The sequence below is a fragment of the Rana temporaria genome, chromosome 1 (assembly GCF_905171775.1).
Source record: "Rana temporaria chromosome 1, aRanTem1.1, whole genome shotgun sequence".
Lineage (NCBI taxonomy): Eukaryota > Metazoa > Chordata > Amphibia > Anura > Ranidae > Rana > Rana temporaria.
In genome coordinates, this window is record NC_053489.1 from 391311338 (window position 1) to 391328807 (window position 17470).

General features: G+C 43.0%; 1 protein-coding gene across 19 annotated transcripts in view; it reads left to right on the forward strand.

Annotated features, from left to right (window-relative positions):
* The window catches only part of UNC13A (unc-13 homolog A), a 211055-nt gene that overhangs the window by 77178 nt on the left and 116407 nt on the right, over positions 1-17470 (forward strand). For all 19 annotated transcript variants that reach the window (XM_040322600.1, XM_040322605.1, XM_040322603.1 and 16 more), the window contains 4 exons: positions 2171-2286; positions 2406-2569; positions 9417-9567; positions 16241-16309. In XM_040322600.1, the coding sequence (XP_040178534.1) occupies positions 2171-2286; positions 2406-2569; positions 9417-9567; positions 16241-16309 (500 nt within the window). The remainder of the gene's footprint in view (positions 1-2170; positions 2287-2405; positions 2570-9416; positions 9568-16240; positions 16310-17470) is intronic.

Below are 17470 nucleotides of genomic sequence, written 5' to 3' on the forward strand. Positions count from 1 at the left end.
AAAATTCAAAATGCGAAAATTTAAAAAAACGAAAATTGAAAAAAAAATTCAAATTTCGAATTTTTCAATTTCCGAATTTTCGAATCTTCGTATTTCTGAATTTTCGTATTTACGAATTTCGAAATTTCGAATTTTTCAATTGTCGTATCTAGAATCATAACAGTTTGTAAAGCTGGTGCAGATTGTAATTTTAAACATTCTTTATCAAAAGCATATGAAACTGTTTATTTATAGCTTTTGGGTGTGAGTTCAATATTGTTTGGATTGACTTCCCTTGCTAATGAATGTCTGTATTCTAAGGCCTCATGCCCACAGGCATTAAAAAAAATGAGCTGTACAGCTAATTTTGACGGCAGGAAAAAAATTGCGGTAAAAACTTGATTTTTTCTGCGTTTTGCTATGGCGTCAATGCACGTTTAGCCACGCTAACTTTTAGCAGCGTTTCTCTGCCTCTATTCAAAATCAGTGGTTCCCTATGGGAGCCAATTGATTTGAATAGAAGTCGCACCAGAAGTCGGATCATAATGATCCGACCCCTGCCAGCATGAAAAAAAATTGGCGTGGTATGGCTTTGGTCTGGTATGGATATTAAGGGGAACCCCCACGTAAAAAAAAAGGCATGGGGTCCCCAACAAAATCCATACCAGACCCTTATCCGAGCATGCAGCCCGGCAGGTCAGGAGGGTGGGTGCTTTGGGTCAGGGGGGCCCTGCCGATGAGGACAAGGGCTTCTTCCCGACAACTCTGGCTGGTGGTTGGCAGGGTCAGGCGGGCGGGGGGCTTATAGGAATCTGGAAGCCCCCTTTAACAAGGGGACACCCAGATTCTGGCCCTCCACTCTATGTGAATGTGTATATGTAATATGTACCCCTACCCATTCACCCAAAAAAGTGTCAAAAATAAACACAGTACACAGGGTTTAAAAGTATTTTATTAAGGCAGCTCCGGCGTCTCTTCTGATTTCTACTCCCCTCTGGCTCTTCTCCCTCCTCCAGCGATGTCCCAAAGTACCCACCCCCCATGTTGAGGGCATGTGGCCTTGTATGGTCCAGTAGGGGCGGGCTCTCGCTTATCCCCGCCTCCTTTCCTCACCTGCCCGGCTGCGTGCTCGTATAAGGGTCTGGTATAGATCTTTTCCATTTTTTTGGCGTGGGGGTTCCCCTTATGATCCATACCAGACCAAAGGGGCTAGTATCATCCTTTTGAATAGAGGCAGAGAAACACTTGACAAGGCTTACCGCTCTGTATACAGTGTTAAACTGCATTTAACAGCCTTTACCGGCATCTGACATTTTTACAGCTCTAGCGCTGGAGCCTCAGAACGCACTAGTGCAGGTTTTTTTTTTGGAGCCTAAAAGCGCCTATGCCACTTGCAGCTCCTCAAAAGGGTTGTAAAGGTGCAATTTTTTTCCCCTAAGTAGCTTCCTTTACCTTAGTGCAGTCCTCCTTCACTTACCTCATCCTTCGATTTTGCTTTTAAATGTCCTTATTTCTTCTGAGAAATCCTCACTTCCTGTTCTTCTGTCTGTAAATACACACAGTAATGCGAGGCTTTCTCCCTGGTGTGGAGTGTCGTGCTCGCCCCATCTCTTGGACTACATGAGAGTCAGGAAGCTCTCTACGTTGCAGATAGGCAAAGGAGCTGTGGGTTAGCAGGCGTCCTGACTCTCTTGTAGTCCAAGGGAGGGGGCGAGCACGACACTTCACACCAGGGAGAAAGCCTCGCATTACGGTGTGGAGTTACAGGCAGAAGAACAGGAAGTGAGGATTTCTCAGAAGAAATAAGGATATTTAAAAGCAAAATTGAAGGATGAGGTAAGTGAAGGAGGACTGCACTAAGGTAAAGGAAGCTATTTAGGAAAAAAAATTGTACCTGTACAACCCCTTTAACATCTGTGTGGGCATGAGGCCATAGAATAATACAGAGAACCTTTTTTAAGCTGTAAAAAAAATCTCCTAAAAGTGGCTTTAAAACCGCCCATGGGCATGAAGCCTTATGGTTTAAGAAATTATTCAACCACTGTGTGGTTTTGTTTCATTTGACACACATATACATAATCAAAGTAAATTAGAGTATTTGCAGTAACTATGAAGAATTTAATATGTGCTTTATATTTATCTAAGGGTATCTAAGGGTACAAAATTCCTGTCAAAATTACTTTTTTTACAGATAAGCGTACGGATAAGTCTGCTGTATCTGGAGCAATTCGACTACACATCAGTGTGGAGATCAAAGGAGAGGAGAAGGTGGCACCTTATCATGTACAATATACCTGTTTGCACGAGGTTCGTAAGAAAGGGATACTGTTCCATTTCTTAACTTTTGAACTAATCTCAGGAATATTGATGATATAAAACGTTATAGAATGCAATTTATAATGCATTTTTTCTGTTTCCAACTCTAGAACCTGTTCCACTACCTAACAGATGTACAGAATAATGGGGTTGTAAAAATTCCAGATGCCAAAGGGGATGATGCTTGGAAGGTTTACTTTGATGAGACTGCCCAGGAAATTGTGGATGAGTTTGCAATGCGATACGGAGTGGAGTCCATATACCAGGCTATGACGTGAGAAACTGCGATTGTTAAACATGGGAAAACAGACATTCAATAGATTATATATATATTTGTTAGTTATAAATATTAAAAAGAATAACACAAGTCGCTACAGTACTTTACAGGGGAAAGTTTCACAAAGGATTCTATAATGTTCTGTGTGTTTCACATTTAACGACTAGATTTGGGAGACCTATTTGCGGCATCAGCAGGGCTCAAGTCTTGCGGGAACGCATGGGAACGGAGTCCCTGCACTTTTTTTACAGCAGGAACGCAGTTCCCTTTGCAGGACTACAGCAGCCTCGAGCAGCCGAGCCGCCCGAGCCAATCCGATGCCCAGCTCGAGTCACTGTCAGGGGCAGGCGAACCTTAGTAATCCTTACTGGCCACTTCCTGTATATGGATTCATAGTGTGCGGGTATTCCGTCACTTCCTCGATGCCGCAATGTCTCCTGGGAGCTTTTGTCATTGTTCCTAGGAGACATTGCGGAGGTCTGCCGCGAGTTATCGCGTGATTTAGAAAGAACTTGAGTGGATCGAAAAAAATAAAAAACATGTGGTTTAGTAATTATGCATATGAGCGTATCATTTTTTTTTTTTTTGGTGGGGGAGTGGATCTTGGGTGGGAGTTCCCACACTTTTTTCCCCAGGACTTGACCCATGGGCATCAGTACAAACAAATGGCAACCTACAGTATAACTGACCTTTGCAGCAAGCAAAGAAAATTTCCCAGCTCACTTACCAGGCAGCCTGCAACAAACGGAATTGTCCTGTTTAAAAGTTCACGTTAAAACCAGGGGTTATTTGCTGCATCAAACTGTACACTCAATATGTTACCACGATTTACCTGACTCCTAAAACTTTCTATGGGAACCTTAATCCAGTCTGGGAGGAGAATTTTCATTTTTATATTTTACATTAAAATGTAACTAAGGGCAAAACATGTTTTTACTTAGTTTACTTGGATTAGAACACCTGACAGGTTTGAAAGGGGTTTTAATGTCCTAACATCTTTTACCTTAAAGCATTCCCTGGATTACGGTAGAACATGCTCCAATAGTAGGTTCCTCCCTTTCCCTAAACTTTTATCAGACTCTCTCGATCCAGTTCTGTTCTATCTGCAACAGCACTCTCCTCTTTCCTCCTCTCACAGAACACACAGGCAACAGCAGGAATCATTGTCTCCTGCTGCTGTCAGTCAAGTTCTGTGAGGAGGGAGCAGGGGCCATGCCTGCACGGGTACCCCCTCATCAGCTGGCTTGCTCATGGGGCACTCATAATATGATGGGGAGGAGAGCGTCAAAAGAGAATGCTAGAAGAGGAGGTAATCTTTCACATGTCTTACTTTTGTTTCTGTATTAGGCTGTAGCCCCTTTCACATGGCACAGATTCTATTCCGATCAGTGGGTATCTGTTAGCTGCTGATCAGAATAGAAGCAGAGCAGGCTGATGACACATCTGTGTTCTCTCAGTTTCTGCAGAGCAGACACAGACAGAGCCTTCTCTGCTCTATGGGCAGCTGGGAGTAAACAGACTCAGCTGTCCGTTAACTCCCAGGTATAAGGCTGGATTCACACCTATGCAGTTTTGGTGCTTTTTGCATTTTGCAGATTTGCTCTACAGTCCATTTAACATGGTTTCCTATGGAACACGTTCTGTAGTGCAAATCTGCAAAATGCAAAAAGCACTAAAAATGCATAGGTGTGAATCCAGCCTAAGGAGGTTTCGAAATAGTAGGTAAACATTGGGGAAGTTTGTTTAAACAAATGTTTAAACTGAGAAAACTATCACATAAATAATGTAGTTTTGAAATTGATGGCAGCAACATGTCCTAAAAAAGTTGTGACAGCAATACAAAAAGCTGGCAAAGTAAGTGGTACTGACAAGGAAGTGCTGGAAGAGGATTTTGCAACTAATTTGGTTAATTGGCAACAGGTCAGTAATGTGATTGGGTATAAAAAGGGCATCTTAGAGAGTCAGAGTGTCGCAGTAAAGATGGGCAGGGGTTATTAATCTGTGAAAAGCTGTGTCTAAAAATTGTCAAACAATTTCAGAATAATGTTTCATCAGAAAATTACAAAGACTTTAAATATATCACCATCTACAGTGCATAATGTCATCAAAAGATTTGAAGAATATGGAAAAATCTCTGTGTGCAAGGGACAAGGCAATATTGGACGCCCGTGATTTTCAGGCCCTCAGACAGCTCTGTATTACATATAGTTACATAGTTGGTTGTAAAAAAGGTTGAAAAAATACATCTAGTTCTACCAATAAAAGGGAGGGGGAAAAAAGTCATACGATTCCATATACACAATCCTTTACCTACAGTTGGTCCAGAGGAAGACAAAATAAAAACAGCAAAATCCCTTCCTGATCCCCCGAGAGGCAATCGGATATTCCCTCGATCAACTTTACCTATAAATGTTTGTATCCAGTTATATAATGTACATTTAGGAAAGATCCCAGGCCTTTTTTTAAAGCAAGCTACTGAGCTAGTCACAAACACCTCTGCAGGGAGCCTATTCCACATTTTTACAGCTCTTACTGTGAAGAAACTTTTCCGTATTTGGAGATGAAATCTCTTTTCCTCCAGACATAAAGAGTGTCCCCTTGTCCTCTGTGACGACCTTAAAGTGAATGACTCAACACCAAGTTCACTATATGGACCCCTTGTATATTTGTACACGTTGATCATATCCCCCCTTAATCTACTCTTCTCAAGAGAGAATAAATGAATTTCCTCTAATCTTTCCTCATAGCTGAGCTCCTCCATGCCTCTTATCAGTTTGGTTGCCCTTCTGTGCAATTTCTCAAGTTACACAATATCATTTTTGTTAACTGGTGCCCAAAACTGAACTGCATATTCCAGATGAGGTCTTACCAATGATTTGTACAGGTGCAAAACGATATCTCTCTCTATGGAGTCTATACCATTCTTAATACAGTAAAACCTTGGTTTGAGAGTGTTTTGCAAGACAAGCTAATTTTTTTTTATAATTTTTGACTCGATATACAAGCGATGTCTTGATATACAAGTAGCGTCATGTCACAACTGAGTATAAAAGAGAAGAGAGGCGTCTCTAAAGCCCCATACACACTATCAGTTTTCCTGCAGGTTTTTCTCTTCAGGTTTACCAAAACCATCTAATATGAGGTCAAACCTTAAGAGTTTCAATTCGTATGCACTACATGGTTTTGGTAAACCTGAAGAGAAAAACCTGCAGGAAAACTGATAGTGTTCATGGGGCTTAAGTGTAGCAATATGGTTACATTTAATGAAGGTACAACATTTAGCAACATATTGCTACACTTAGGCTGCATTCACACCTGAGCGTAGCGTTTTCTGAGTTTTTTGTGGTGTTTTTTACTGCGTTTTGCCGCAATTTTTGCTGCGTTTTTTACCACGTTTTGCCACGATTTTGGACAGGTCTATAAAGGGTCACCAATGTTAAAAGCAGAAAAACTGCCAAATCTGCCTAAAAAAAAGTCCCAGAACTTGTTTGAGCTTCAGGCGTTTTGGAACTTCTGGCTTCAGGCGTTTTGGAGTGGAGATGTGAACCATCTCCATAGAGAATAATAGATTTTATCCCCTCCAGCGTTTTGTAGCTTCAGGCTTCAAGCTACAAAACGCTCAGTTGTGAATGGGGTTTTAGAGGCTCCTCTCTTCTCTTTTATACTCTGTAGCTCCTGCCGGATTTTGCTTCTAATCCCCTTGTGGAGGCTTCCATTTGTAGATGTACATTTTATGGTTACACAACCTGGTCACATTGCTATAATCTTTTCATATGGACTATAAAACTGAAGGATATATGAATAAATGGTTGTGGAACGAATCATTTGAGTTTTGCATTATTTTTTATGGGGAAATTTGCTTTGATATACAAGTGCCTTGGATTACAAGCATGTTTCTGGAACGAATTATGCACGCAATCCAAGGTTTTACTGTACAAGAAAGGACTTTGCTCGCTTTGGAAACTGCAGTTGGAATTGCATGCTATTATTAAACTTATGACCTACCAAAACACCCAGATTCTTCACCATTGATTCTCCCACTTGTCCCCCCCCTTAGTATGTATGACGCATGCATATTCTTAACCCCCAAGTGCATAACTAATTTATCAACATTAAACCTAATTTGCTACATAGTTGCTTAATTAGACAGAGCATTGAGGTCGGCTTGTAAATTGGAGACATCATGTAAGGACGTTATTCCACTGCATAGCTTGGTGTCATCTGCAAACACTGAAATGGTACTATTAATCCCAGACTCAATATCATTTATAAATATAGTAAAGGTCCCAACACCCAACCTTGGGGTACATCACTGATAACCTTAGACCATTCAGAGTATGAATGATTAACCATTAGTATCTGAAAACAGTGTTTCTATCCATTTACAAATGGATTTTCCCAGACCTGTATGTAGACTTAACCTTACACATGAGCCATGTCTGGGGAACTGTGTTATTTTGCAAAATCCAAGTATACCATGTCCACAGTCACCCCTCTGTCCAAGGTTTTACTTACCTTCTCATAAAAATAAATCAAATTGGTCTGACAACTTCTGTCTTTCAAGAACCCATGCTGTCTGTTGCTTAAAATATATTTTTGCCAGAAAAATCATCTATGTGGTCTTTTTTTAAACCCTCCGGTATCTTCACAAATATAGAAGTTAAACTAACATGTCTATAGTTACTTGGTAAAGACTTTGGTTCCTTTTTAAATATAGGCACCACATTGGCCTTACACCAATCCAGTGGTACTAATCCAGTCATTAAAGAGTCCCTAAAAATTAGAAACAATGGCTTTGAAATGACAGAGCTAAATTCTTTTAGTATCCGTGGGTGGATGCCATCTGGTCCAGGTGCTTTAATCACATTTATTCTGTCCAAATATTTCCGGACCATATTAATTTTGAGCCATTGTGGTACATTTGGGGCTGTGTCAATACCATCCTCATTATGGACATGAGCTCCCCCATGCTCCTTTGTACACACAGAGCTGAAAAAGGTATTTAACCACTTCCAGACCTTAGGTGTTTTTCAGATTCGGTGTTTGCAAGACTAAAACATTTTTTTCTGCTAGAAAATTACTGTTTTATATATTTTGAAAGATAATGTTACGCCGAGTAAAATGATGCCCAACATGTCACGCTTAAAAATTGCGCCCGCTCGTGGCATGGCGTCAAACTTTTACCCTTAAAAATCTTGATAGGCGACGTTTAAAAAATTCTACAGGTTGCATTTTTTGAGTTACAGAGTAGGCCTAAGGCTAAAATTATTGCTCTCGCTCTAACGATCGCGGCGATACCTCACTTGTGTGGTTTGAATACCGTTTTCATATGTCGGCGCTACTCGCGTATGCGTTCGCTTCTACGCGCGAGCTCGTCGGGACGGGGCGCTTTAAAAAATTTTTTTTTTGCTTTTCGCATTTATTTTTATTTATTTTAGAATTTTTAACACTGAAAAAAAAAAAAAAAAAAATTATCACTTTTATTCCTATTACAAGGAATGTAAACATCCCTTGTAATAGAAAAAAGCATGACAGGTCCTCTTAAATATGAGATCTGGGGTCAAAAAGACCTCAGATCTCATATTTGGGCTTAAATGCAAAAAATAGAAAAAAAATAAAAAATGTCATTTTTTCAAATGACCAAAAAAAAAATTTGTCTCTTTAAGAGGCTGGGCGGGACTGACGTTTTGACGTCACTTCCGCCCAGCCGAGCTATGGGGACGGGCGAAGGAGATTTTTCCTTCAGTCTCGTCCCCGCTCACCAGCCGACAGCATCCGATCGCCTCCGCCGCTACCGACGGCTCCGGTAAGTGGCGGAGGGCGCGGGAGAGCGGCGGGAGGGGGGGGGGCCCCTCTCCCGCCACCGATAACGGCGATCTCGCGGTGAATCCACCGCGGAGACCGCCATTATCGGATTCCAGACCGCGCACACTAAAGATGGATACCTCGGTTGTGACAGCAGCTGCTGCCGTTACCGAGATATCCGTCTTTAAAAATAGGACGTACATCGTCATGCGCAGGTCTGGAAGTGGTTAATAAAATTGCCTCCTCTTTGTCCCCAGTCACCCACTCTAGCATTAAAAACAGGCATGATTCTGTGATGGACATCACTGCATGGGCTCAGGAATACTTCCAATAATCACTGTCTGTAAACACCTTCTCTGGGTAAAAGCTCATTTCCAATTGTCTCTTGCAACATGGAAAACTGTTCTGTGGTCAGACTAATTGAAATTGGACTTGCTTTTTGGCACCCATGGGTGCCATGTCCTCTGAACTAAAAAGGAAAGAGACCTTCTGGCTCGTTATCTGGGCTCAGTTTAAAAGAATGCATCTCTGATGGTATGGGGGTGTATTAGTGCATATGTAATGGATAGCTTACACATTTGGAAAGACACCAGAAATGCTAAAGAATATATCCAGCTTTTGAAACAGAATCTGCTCAGGCAAGAATGGGACAACATTCCTCTACCAAAACTCTGGTCTACTCGGCTCCCAGGTGTTTACATACAGAGTGTTTTTAAAATAAGAGGGGATGCTACATAGTGGTAAACATGGCCCTGTCCCAACTTTTTAGATTTGGGGTTGTACTTTGTCAGCTTTTTGTTGCTCTGTTTCAACTTTTTTGAGATGTGTTGCTGCCATTTATTTTTTTCTTTAAATGGTAAAAATCTCAGTTTTAACATTTGTTATGTTTTTTTTTTACTATTGTGAATAAAATATGTTTTTTTTTAGATTTTCAAATCCTTGCTGTTTTTATGTAAATTTTACACAGTGTCTTGATTTTTTGGGGGAATTGGGGTTGCAAAAGGCAATTATCATTTACTTCTGAGTTCTTGTTTTATAGACATTTTGCCTGCCTATCTTCCAAATATATGTGTCCTGGAGTACCAGCTGTTATGAGCACACTTCTTGCCAATATCAATGCCTACTACGCCCACACAACTGCATCAACCAATGTGTCTGCCTCTGATCGCTTCTCTGCCTCAAACTTTGGGGTAAGATATTTAACTACTATTCTGTAGTATAAGAACAGGCATTATTTTTCTTTATTACTTGACCTGCAAATTAGTTACAAACGTGAGCAATACTGTTGGTTGTCTAGGTTTGTACCCTCTGTATTTATTCAAGCAAAAGAGAACACTGTGCAAGAGCTTTGAGGCATAGGCCACACACAACCTTGTGATGATGCTGTTGCTACCTGCAACAATTTTCCAAATAGAACTGTTTATTGAATAAAAGATTCAATGCAAGGGATATACAATTTGTATCTGGTGCCAGTAGAATTTCAGATCCAAATTACAGAAACATTCCAGGTACAGAATATCCAACATACAACTGGAAGAATATGATCACAGGACCCATATGACAGATGATATTCTCAGGACTAAATATAGAGCAGATGATAATTAAACATTCCATACCCAGGGTAATAAGGCAGCTCCAAACAACCGCCAAACTGCCACACCAAATAGTAGAATCAAGGAGAATCAATATACAATGTGAAAAAGAGAAGGTAGACAGTGAGGGTGAAAAGGGAGGCAGAACGGGAAGAGGGTGGGGGAGGAGGAAAAGGATGAAGGAATAGCAGGGGTGAGAAGGAGGGAGAAGATACAGGAAGGGTAGAAAGGAAGGGGAGGGAAGGAGAGAAAGAAGAAGAAGGGGCAAAATAAAGAAGTAAGGAAAGAAGGGGAGGGGATGGAAAAGTAAGGATAGAGAAAAGGGACAGGGTGAAGCAGAGAAAAAAGGAGCAACATTAGAGAGGAGAAGATCTGTTTTAAATGAGCTCATCATCTGTTCTGGGAGAAGATGCCAAACCTTCACTAGAGCCCCAAGAATCTATACAAGCGGACCATATTTTATCAAATGTTCTTGGACAGTTTCTGTTAATATAAGTAAGCTTAAACAGTGGTAAGACAGAATTTAGGGCCAGATCCTCAAAAGAGATACGCAGACTTAACTGCTGTTCAGTCTGTGTCTAACTTTGGAAACGATCCTCAAAAGGCTTTTTCCAAAGTTAGGCAGAAGATCAGGCATGTGTAATTGAATTACACTGCCGAATCTTAGGATGCAGTACCGCATCCGCCGCTGGGGGCATTTCGAGTCGAAATGCCGTTGCTAGTATGCAAATTAGCACTTAAGGCGATCCACAAAGCTTTCCAGCTTCGTTTTTTCGCCGTAAGTGTTATTTTGCAAGTGTAAAACTAGGGCTGATGTTACAAAGTGTAAACTAGTCACACCATGTAAAAGCCCATTCCAGCGACGGCATTTGGTATGCATTCCCGAGGGAGAACTCCACGGCAATTTGTAAAGACAAAACCGGCATGGGTTCCCCCCCAGGAGCATACCAGGCCCTTAGGTCTGGTATGGGTTGTAAGGGGACCCCCCTACGCCGAAAAATCGACGTAGGGGGTCCCCCTACAATCCATACCAGACCCGTATCCAAAGCACGCTACCCGGCCGGTCAGGAAGGGAGTGGGGACGAGCGAGCGCCCCCCCCCCTCCTGAGCCATGCCAGGCCGCATGCCCTCAACATGGGGGGGTTGGGTGCTCTGGGGCAGGGGGGCGCACTACGGGCCCCCCCACCTCAGAGCACCCTGTCCCCATGTTGATGAGGACAGGGCCCCTTCCCGACAACCCTTGCCATTGGTTGTCGGGGTCTGCGGGCGGGGGCTTATCGGAATCTGGGAGTCCCCTCAAATAAGGGGGCCCCCAGATACCGGCCCCCCACCCTAAGTGAATGGATATGGGGTACATCGTACCCCTATCCATTCACCTGTAGGCAAAAAGTTAGTTAGTAAACACACAACACAAGGCTTTTTAAAATACTTTATTATTCTGCTCCGGATGCCCCCCCTGTCTTCGTTATTAGCTCAATTAGCAGGGGGGGCTTCTTCTTCCGCTCTCCGGGGGTCTTCCACTCTCCGGGGGTCTTCCACTCTCCGGGGGTCTTCTCCGCTCTCCGGGGGGGGCTTCTCTGGACTCCGGGGGGCTTCTTCCATCTTCTCCCCTCTTCCGCTGTTGACTCGGCAAACCCCGGTTCTTCTGCAGATGTCCGGTGCCTTCTTCTTCAGCGCTGGCTGCCTGCTATGTTTGTGTGTTAGCTCGATTTCAAACAGGCAGCCGGCGCGGTCTTCTGTGACGTCAGGGTCTTCTGTTCTTCTCCCCTCTTCCGATGTTGACTCGTCGCCTGTTGTCGCTGTAATGATGGAAGCGCGCCTTGCATCCCATTTATATAGGCATCACCGTCCCATCATGCTCCGGCAGGTACCCACGTGGTGGGTGCACGTGGGTAGGCACCCACCACGTGGGTACCTACCGGAGCATGATGGGACGGTGATGCCTATATAAATGGGATGCAAAGCGCGCTTCCATCATTACAGCGACAACAGGCGACGAGTCAACATCGGAAGAAGGGAGAAGAGAAGAGAAGAACATGACGTCACAGAAGACCGCGCCGGCTGCCTGTTTGAAATCGAGCTAACACACAAAGATAGCAGGCAGCCAGCGCTGAAGAAGAAGGCACCGGACATCTGCAGAAGACCCGGGGTTCGCCGAGTCAACAGCGGAAGAGGGGAGAAGATGGAAGAAGCCCCCCGGAGTCCGGAGAAGCCCCCCCGGAGAGCGGAGAAGACCCCCGGAGAGTGGAAGACCCCCGGAGAGTGGAAGACCCCCGGAGAGCGGAAGAAGAAGCCCCCCCTGCTAATTGAGCTAATAACGAAGACAGGGGGGGCATCCGGAGCAGAATAATAAAATATTTTAAAAAGCCTTGTGTTGTGTGTTTACTAACTAACTTTTTGCCTACAGGTGAATGGATAGGGGTACGATGTACCCCATATCCATTCACTTAGGGTGGGGGGCCGGTATCTGGGGGCCCCCTTATTTGAGGGGACTCCCAGATTCCGATAAGCCCCCGCCCGCAGACCCCGACAACCAATGGCAAGGGTTGTCGGGAAGAGGTCCTGTCCTCATCAACATGGGGACAGGGTGCTCTGTGGTGGGGGGGCCCGCAGTGCGCCCCCCTGCCCCAGAGCACCCAACCCCCCCATGTTGAGGGCATGCGGCCTGGCACGGCTCAGGGGGGGGGCGCTCGCTCGTCCCCACTCCCTTCCTGACCGGCCGGGTAGCGTGCTTTGGATACGGGTCTGGTATGGATTGTAGGGGGACCCCCTACGTCGATTTTTCAGCGTAGGGGGGTCTCCTTACAACCCATACCAGACCTAAGGGCCTGGTATGCTCCTGGGGGGGGAACCCATGCCGGTTTTTTCTTTGAAAATTGGCATGGAGTTCTCCCTCAGGAATGCATGCCGCTGTCATTTTTTTTTTTTCCCGACGCAACTTTTTTAAGCCGTCGCGATCCTCAAAACTCGGCGTAACGTAACTTCGCGCATGCGCAGTACGGCCGGCGCGGGAGTGCGCCTCATTTAAATGGGACTCGCCCCATTTGAATAGGAACGCCTTGCGCCGGCGGAATTTTAGTTACACAGCCTGAAATTTCTAGATAAGTGCTTTGTGGATCGGGCACTTAGGTAGAAACTTTAAGGCAGTGTAACTTAAATGGGATTTTTTAAGTTACGCCAGGTTTTTGTGGATCTGGCCCTTAGTGTGGAGTTCCAGGAGACTGTCAACGGTGCACTTTCTCCCTGCACACATAAAAAATGTTGGTATAACAGCCAAACAACTTAGGCCCCATACTCACGAGCAAACATGTCTGCTGAAACTGGCCCGCAGGCCAGTTTCAGCAGACATGTTTGGTCGTGTGTGGGCGCGAGCGGGCCGAATTCCAGCAAACATTTGCCCGCCGGGCCTTTTCCCAGCAGACAAATATTCCTGGACTTGTTTTAAAACAGTCCGCTGGAATTCTGCCCGCTCGGACATGTACGGTCGTCAGTACAGACCTACCGTACATGTCCAGGCGCCCGCCGTCCCTCGCATGCGTCGAATGACTTCGACGCATGCGTGGAAGCATTTTAAAGGCGGGCCGCCCACGTCGCCGCGTCATTGTCGCGGCGACACCGCGTCATCGACGCGGCGACACCGCGGACACGCCCCGCGTATTGTTTACGCGCGGACTTCTGTACGATGGTGTGTACAACCATCGTACAGAAGCCCTCTGGCAGACATGTATGGTGGAAACGGTCCGACGGACCGCTTTCACCATACATGTTTGGTCGTGAGTACCCGGCCTTAGTATTACGACCCAAAGTCAAGTCATTAAAAATTTTCAATAAAAGCATCTTCGTGTTTAGAGATTAGCCAATACTACCACCCAGAATGAGAGAGAAGGACAAGACCAGACTATATTCCAGAATGAGAGAGAAGGACAAGACCAGACTATATTCAAAAAAGATGCCTCGGGCATACCACATCGGGGGCAAAAGGAGGATGCAGAGGGATAAATAACTGCTACTCGTTGAGTGGTATAATAGGTCCTATGTAAAAATCTATGTTTAATGAAACAATCTCTAGCCGAGGTCAGTGTGGTGACATAAGAACTCATCCATCAAGTCAGGGAGATCAGCCTGCCATTTTTGACATACGTTAGTAACCTTAGTAGCATAAACCAAAGACAGTCGGGTGTAAAGGGAGGATAACGAAAACTCGGGACATCAATAAATGCTCCACCGGATAAAAACAAAATGGAAAATTAAAGGCTTTAGTGCACAGAGAATGCTATGATTTAATTATTTTTTTAGAATCTTGGCTGGATTATTCACGTAATCAGGATGTTAATACTCCTTGTTGTACTATGTTTTGGAGAGTTGAGGTAAACAGAAAAACTGATGAGGTCTGTGTAAAAAGAGACCTAAAAGAGAAAGACAATTTTATTAATGGTATGTGTTATGGTATAATCGGTGTAATTACACATGGGTGTGCATACTGAGTTAATTATTTAACTATGTTTAGGCATCCCAGTGCATCCAGGAGGTAGAGAATAAAAGATGGCTTGTCAAAGAACTACATACAGGGCTATCTACTAAAAAACAGTATAAGAAGTGATAGCCGGCATTGAGTTCTGAAAGCCTAAATTTGTCAAATACTTTCTTTTAGGGTCCATTCACGCTAGGCAGCAGAAAAAAATGGCAGAACTGCTGGCAGAAAAATATTCCTATTGAGCATATTGCACACGAGTTTAGGCAGAATTACATGCATTTGTGCTTATAAGCATTTCCCCCAAAACACTAGAAAAACTGTATACTTAAAAATGTTTAGGCATGTCAAGCATTTTTTCTTCCCAAAAGCTCCTCTCAAAAATGCACTTGTGGTGTTTGTTTTTTTCAACCTGTAAACCCTCCTCTATATATGTCTGTGAACTCCCAAATGTGCATTAGCATTTTTTATACCCAGTGTGCATGACGCCTTAATGAGGAAGCTATGACTTATGCCGCGTACACACGACCGTTTTTTATGACGAGAAAAATGCAATTTTTTAAATTGGTCATTAAAAACGATCGTGTGTGGGCTCCAAATTTAGAACATGCTCTATTTTTTCTCGTTGTTTTTCACGTCGTCGTTTTTCTCATCGTGAAAGCGGTCGTGTGTACGCTTTAACGACGGGGAAAAAAACATGCATTCTCAGAAGCAAGTTATGAGACGAGAAATTTGCATAATCAGCCCAAAGGGTGGCGCCATTCGAATGGAACTTCCCCTTTATAGTGCTGTCGTACGTGTTGTACGTCACCAAGCTTTGCTCAAGTATTTTTTATCACGATCGTGTGTATGCAAGGCAGGCTTGAGAGGAATCACGTCGAGTAAAACGTTGTTTTTTCCATGACATGAAAAACGGTTGTGTGTACGCGGCATCAGACAAAGAGGTGGATGTGGATATAGAATACCTGGACTTTGCTAAAGTGCTTGACTTGATTCCCTACAGATTTCGATTGTATAAGTTAAGGTGCATAGCATTCAGAGCATAAACCATTCATTGAGCCTATGTACCTTAACTTATACAATAGAAATCTGTAGGGAATCAAGTCAAGCACTTTAGCAAAGTTCAGGTATTCTATATCCACATCCACCTCTTTGTCTGATGCCGCGTACACACAACCGTTTTTCATGTCATGGAAAAAACAAAGTTTTTCTCGACGTGATTCCGCTCAAGCCTGCCTTGCATACACACGATCGTGTGAGTTAGTGACCTAAAAGTCACAGTCCAAAAACATGGTAGGTTAATAACAGCATTCAGAGCATAAATCATTAATTGAGCCTGTTATTAATGTACCATGTTTTTGGACTGTTACTTTTAGGTCACTAACTCACATCACAGCCAGTATTTGTATTAGTCCAAATATGGGCAATGTAGTATAGTAGAAACACTTTTTTCTTATTTTAGAAGTTAACGGATGTGTGTTTCTTTCAGCTGAACTATGTATCTATGGGAGGTACAGTACATTCAGCAGATCCTTGCTTTTATTGTTGAAAAAATAAAATTAAATGAAAAAAAAAAGTTGACAGTAACAATTTGCAAATTACTTGTGCATTATGATTCTGGGAATTGCCATTTATGTGATGATTTATGTTAATGTACATTCTTTTTCCAAATTCTTTATTTATAGACAGCGGTCTCCAACAAATCAAAACAATATAATGAGACATACAGTATACAACAAAGAGTTCATTTTAAATGTATGTCATAATTACAGTAGTGGTCTCTTCTTTTTGCCTTTTTAGAAAGAGAGATTTGTAAAGCTGCTAGATCAACTGCACAACTCCCTGCGTATTGATCTTTCCATGTACCGGGTAAGAAAACAGTACCTTCCTGCAGATTTATTTTCATGAATGTGTGATCTGTTTTTATATGCTGCAGATTTAATATAGGCTCCTGCTTTAGTGACATTAGTTTGCCCTCTCTCCCAAGCTTGGCCCTGCTCCTTCCTCACTGGTTGTGATTGACAGTAGTGGGAGCCAATGGCTCTGCATGCTGTCTCTGAGCCTATGAGAAATGAGAGAGCCACCATTCTTTTGCACATCGCTAGATCGAGATTGGACTTGGCTAAGTATTAGGAGAGGCTGAGGGGGAAGCTGCATGAAGAAGTTTTTTTTTACCTTAATGCAGAGAATGTATTAATGTAAAAAACCTTCAGCCCAAGAGACCTACACATAGTGTAAAACCGTTTGGCCACAGATATAGGTATAAAACTTACATAGATACCAGAATAATGGGCATCAATAAAATCATCTCCTTGTAGTGATCACATTGGAAGAAGAAAAAAGGGGTGCAATGACATGGGTCTGACGAGTCTGCTCCATGTCATTGCACCCCTTTTTTCTTCTTCCAATGTGATCACTACAAGGAGATGTTTTTATTGATGCCCATATTCCGGTATCTATGTAAGTTTACTACCTTTTAATAAAATTTGTGGCCAAATAGTTTTACCCTATGTGAAGGTCTTTTGTTTTTTTATGAATGTCGGAGTTTATAATTTGACAAGTGGCCCGGCTGGTGTGGAGAACCTTGCAGTCTACACTTGGATATCATTCCTGTGACTACCATCCTGACCGTCATTACTACATGCTTGGTTAAAGCTGCCTTATAGTAAGCGTATTCAATTTTCTTTTCTGGGTGGTGGATGCCCTCGTTGTGGTGATGAGTAATTTCTCATAACCATTTCCCATTAATTTCATGACAGATTTTAAGCATAGTGAATACTGGTCATTGTCATTTTCAAAGTGAAGTAAGAAGCTGGCTGCACTGTTTAACAAGAAAATTGTGTTGGCCATGCACAGGTTAATATCCTGTCGATGTGGCAAAGATATACTGAATGACAAAAAACACATTTTACATCAAGTATGTAATCATGATTAGGGCACATTGAAGAATAAGCAGACAGTGAATATGGATTGCAAGGATCTATCCTATCCTATCCTATCATATCCTATCCTATTATTTCCTAATTCATC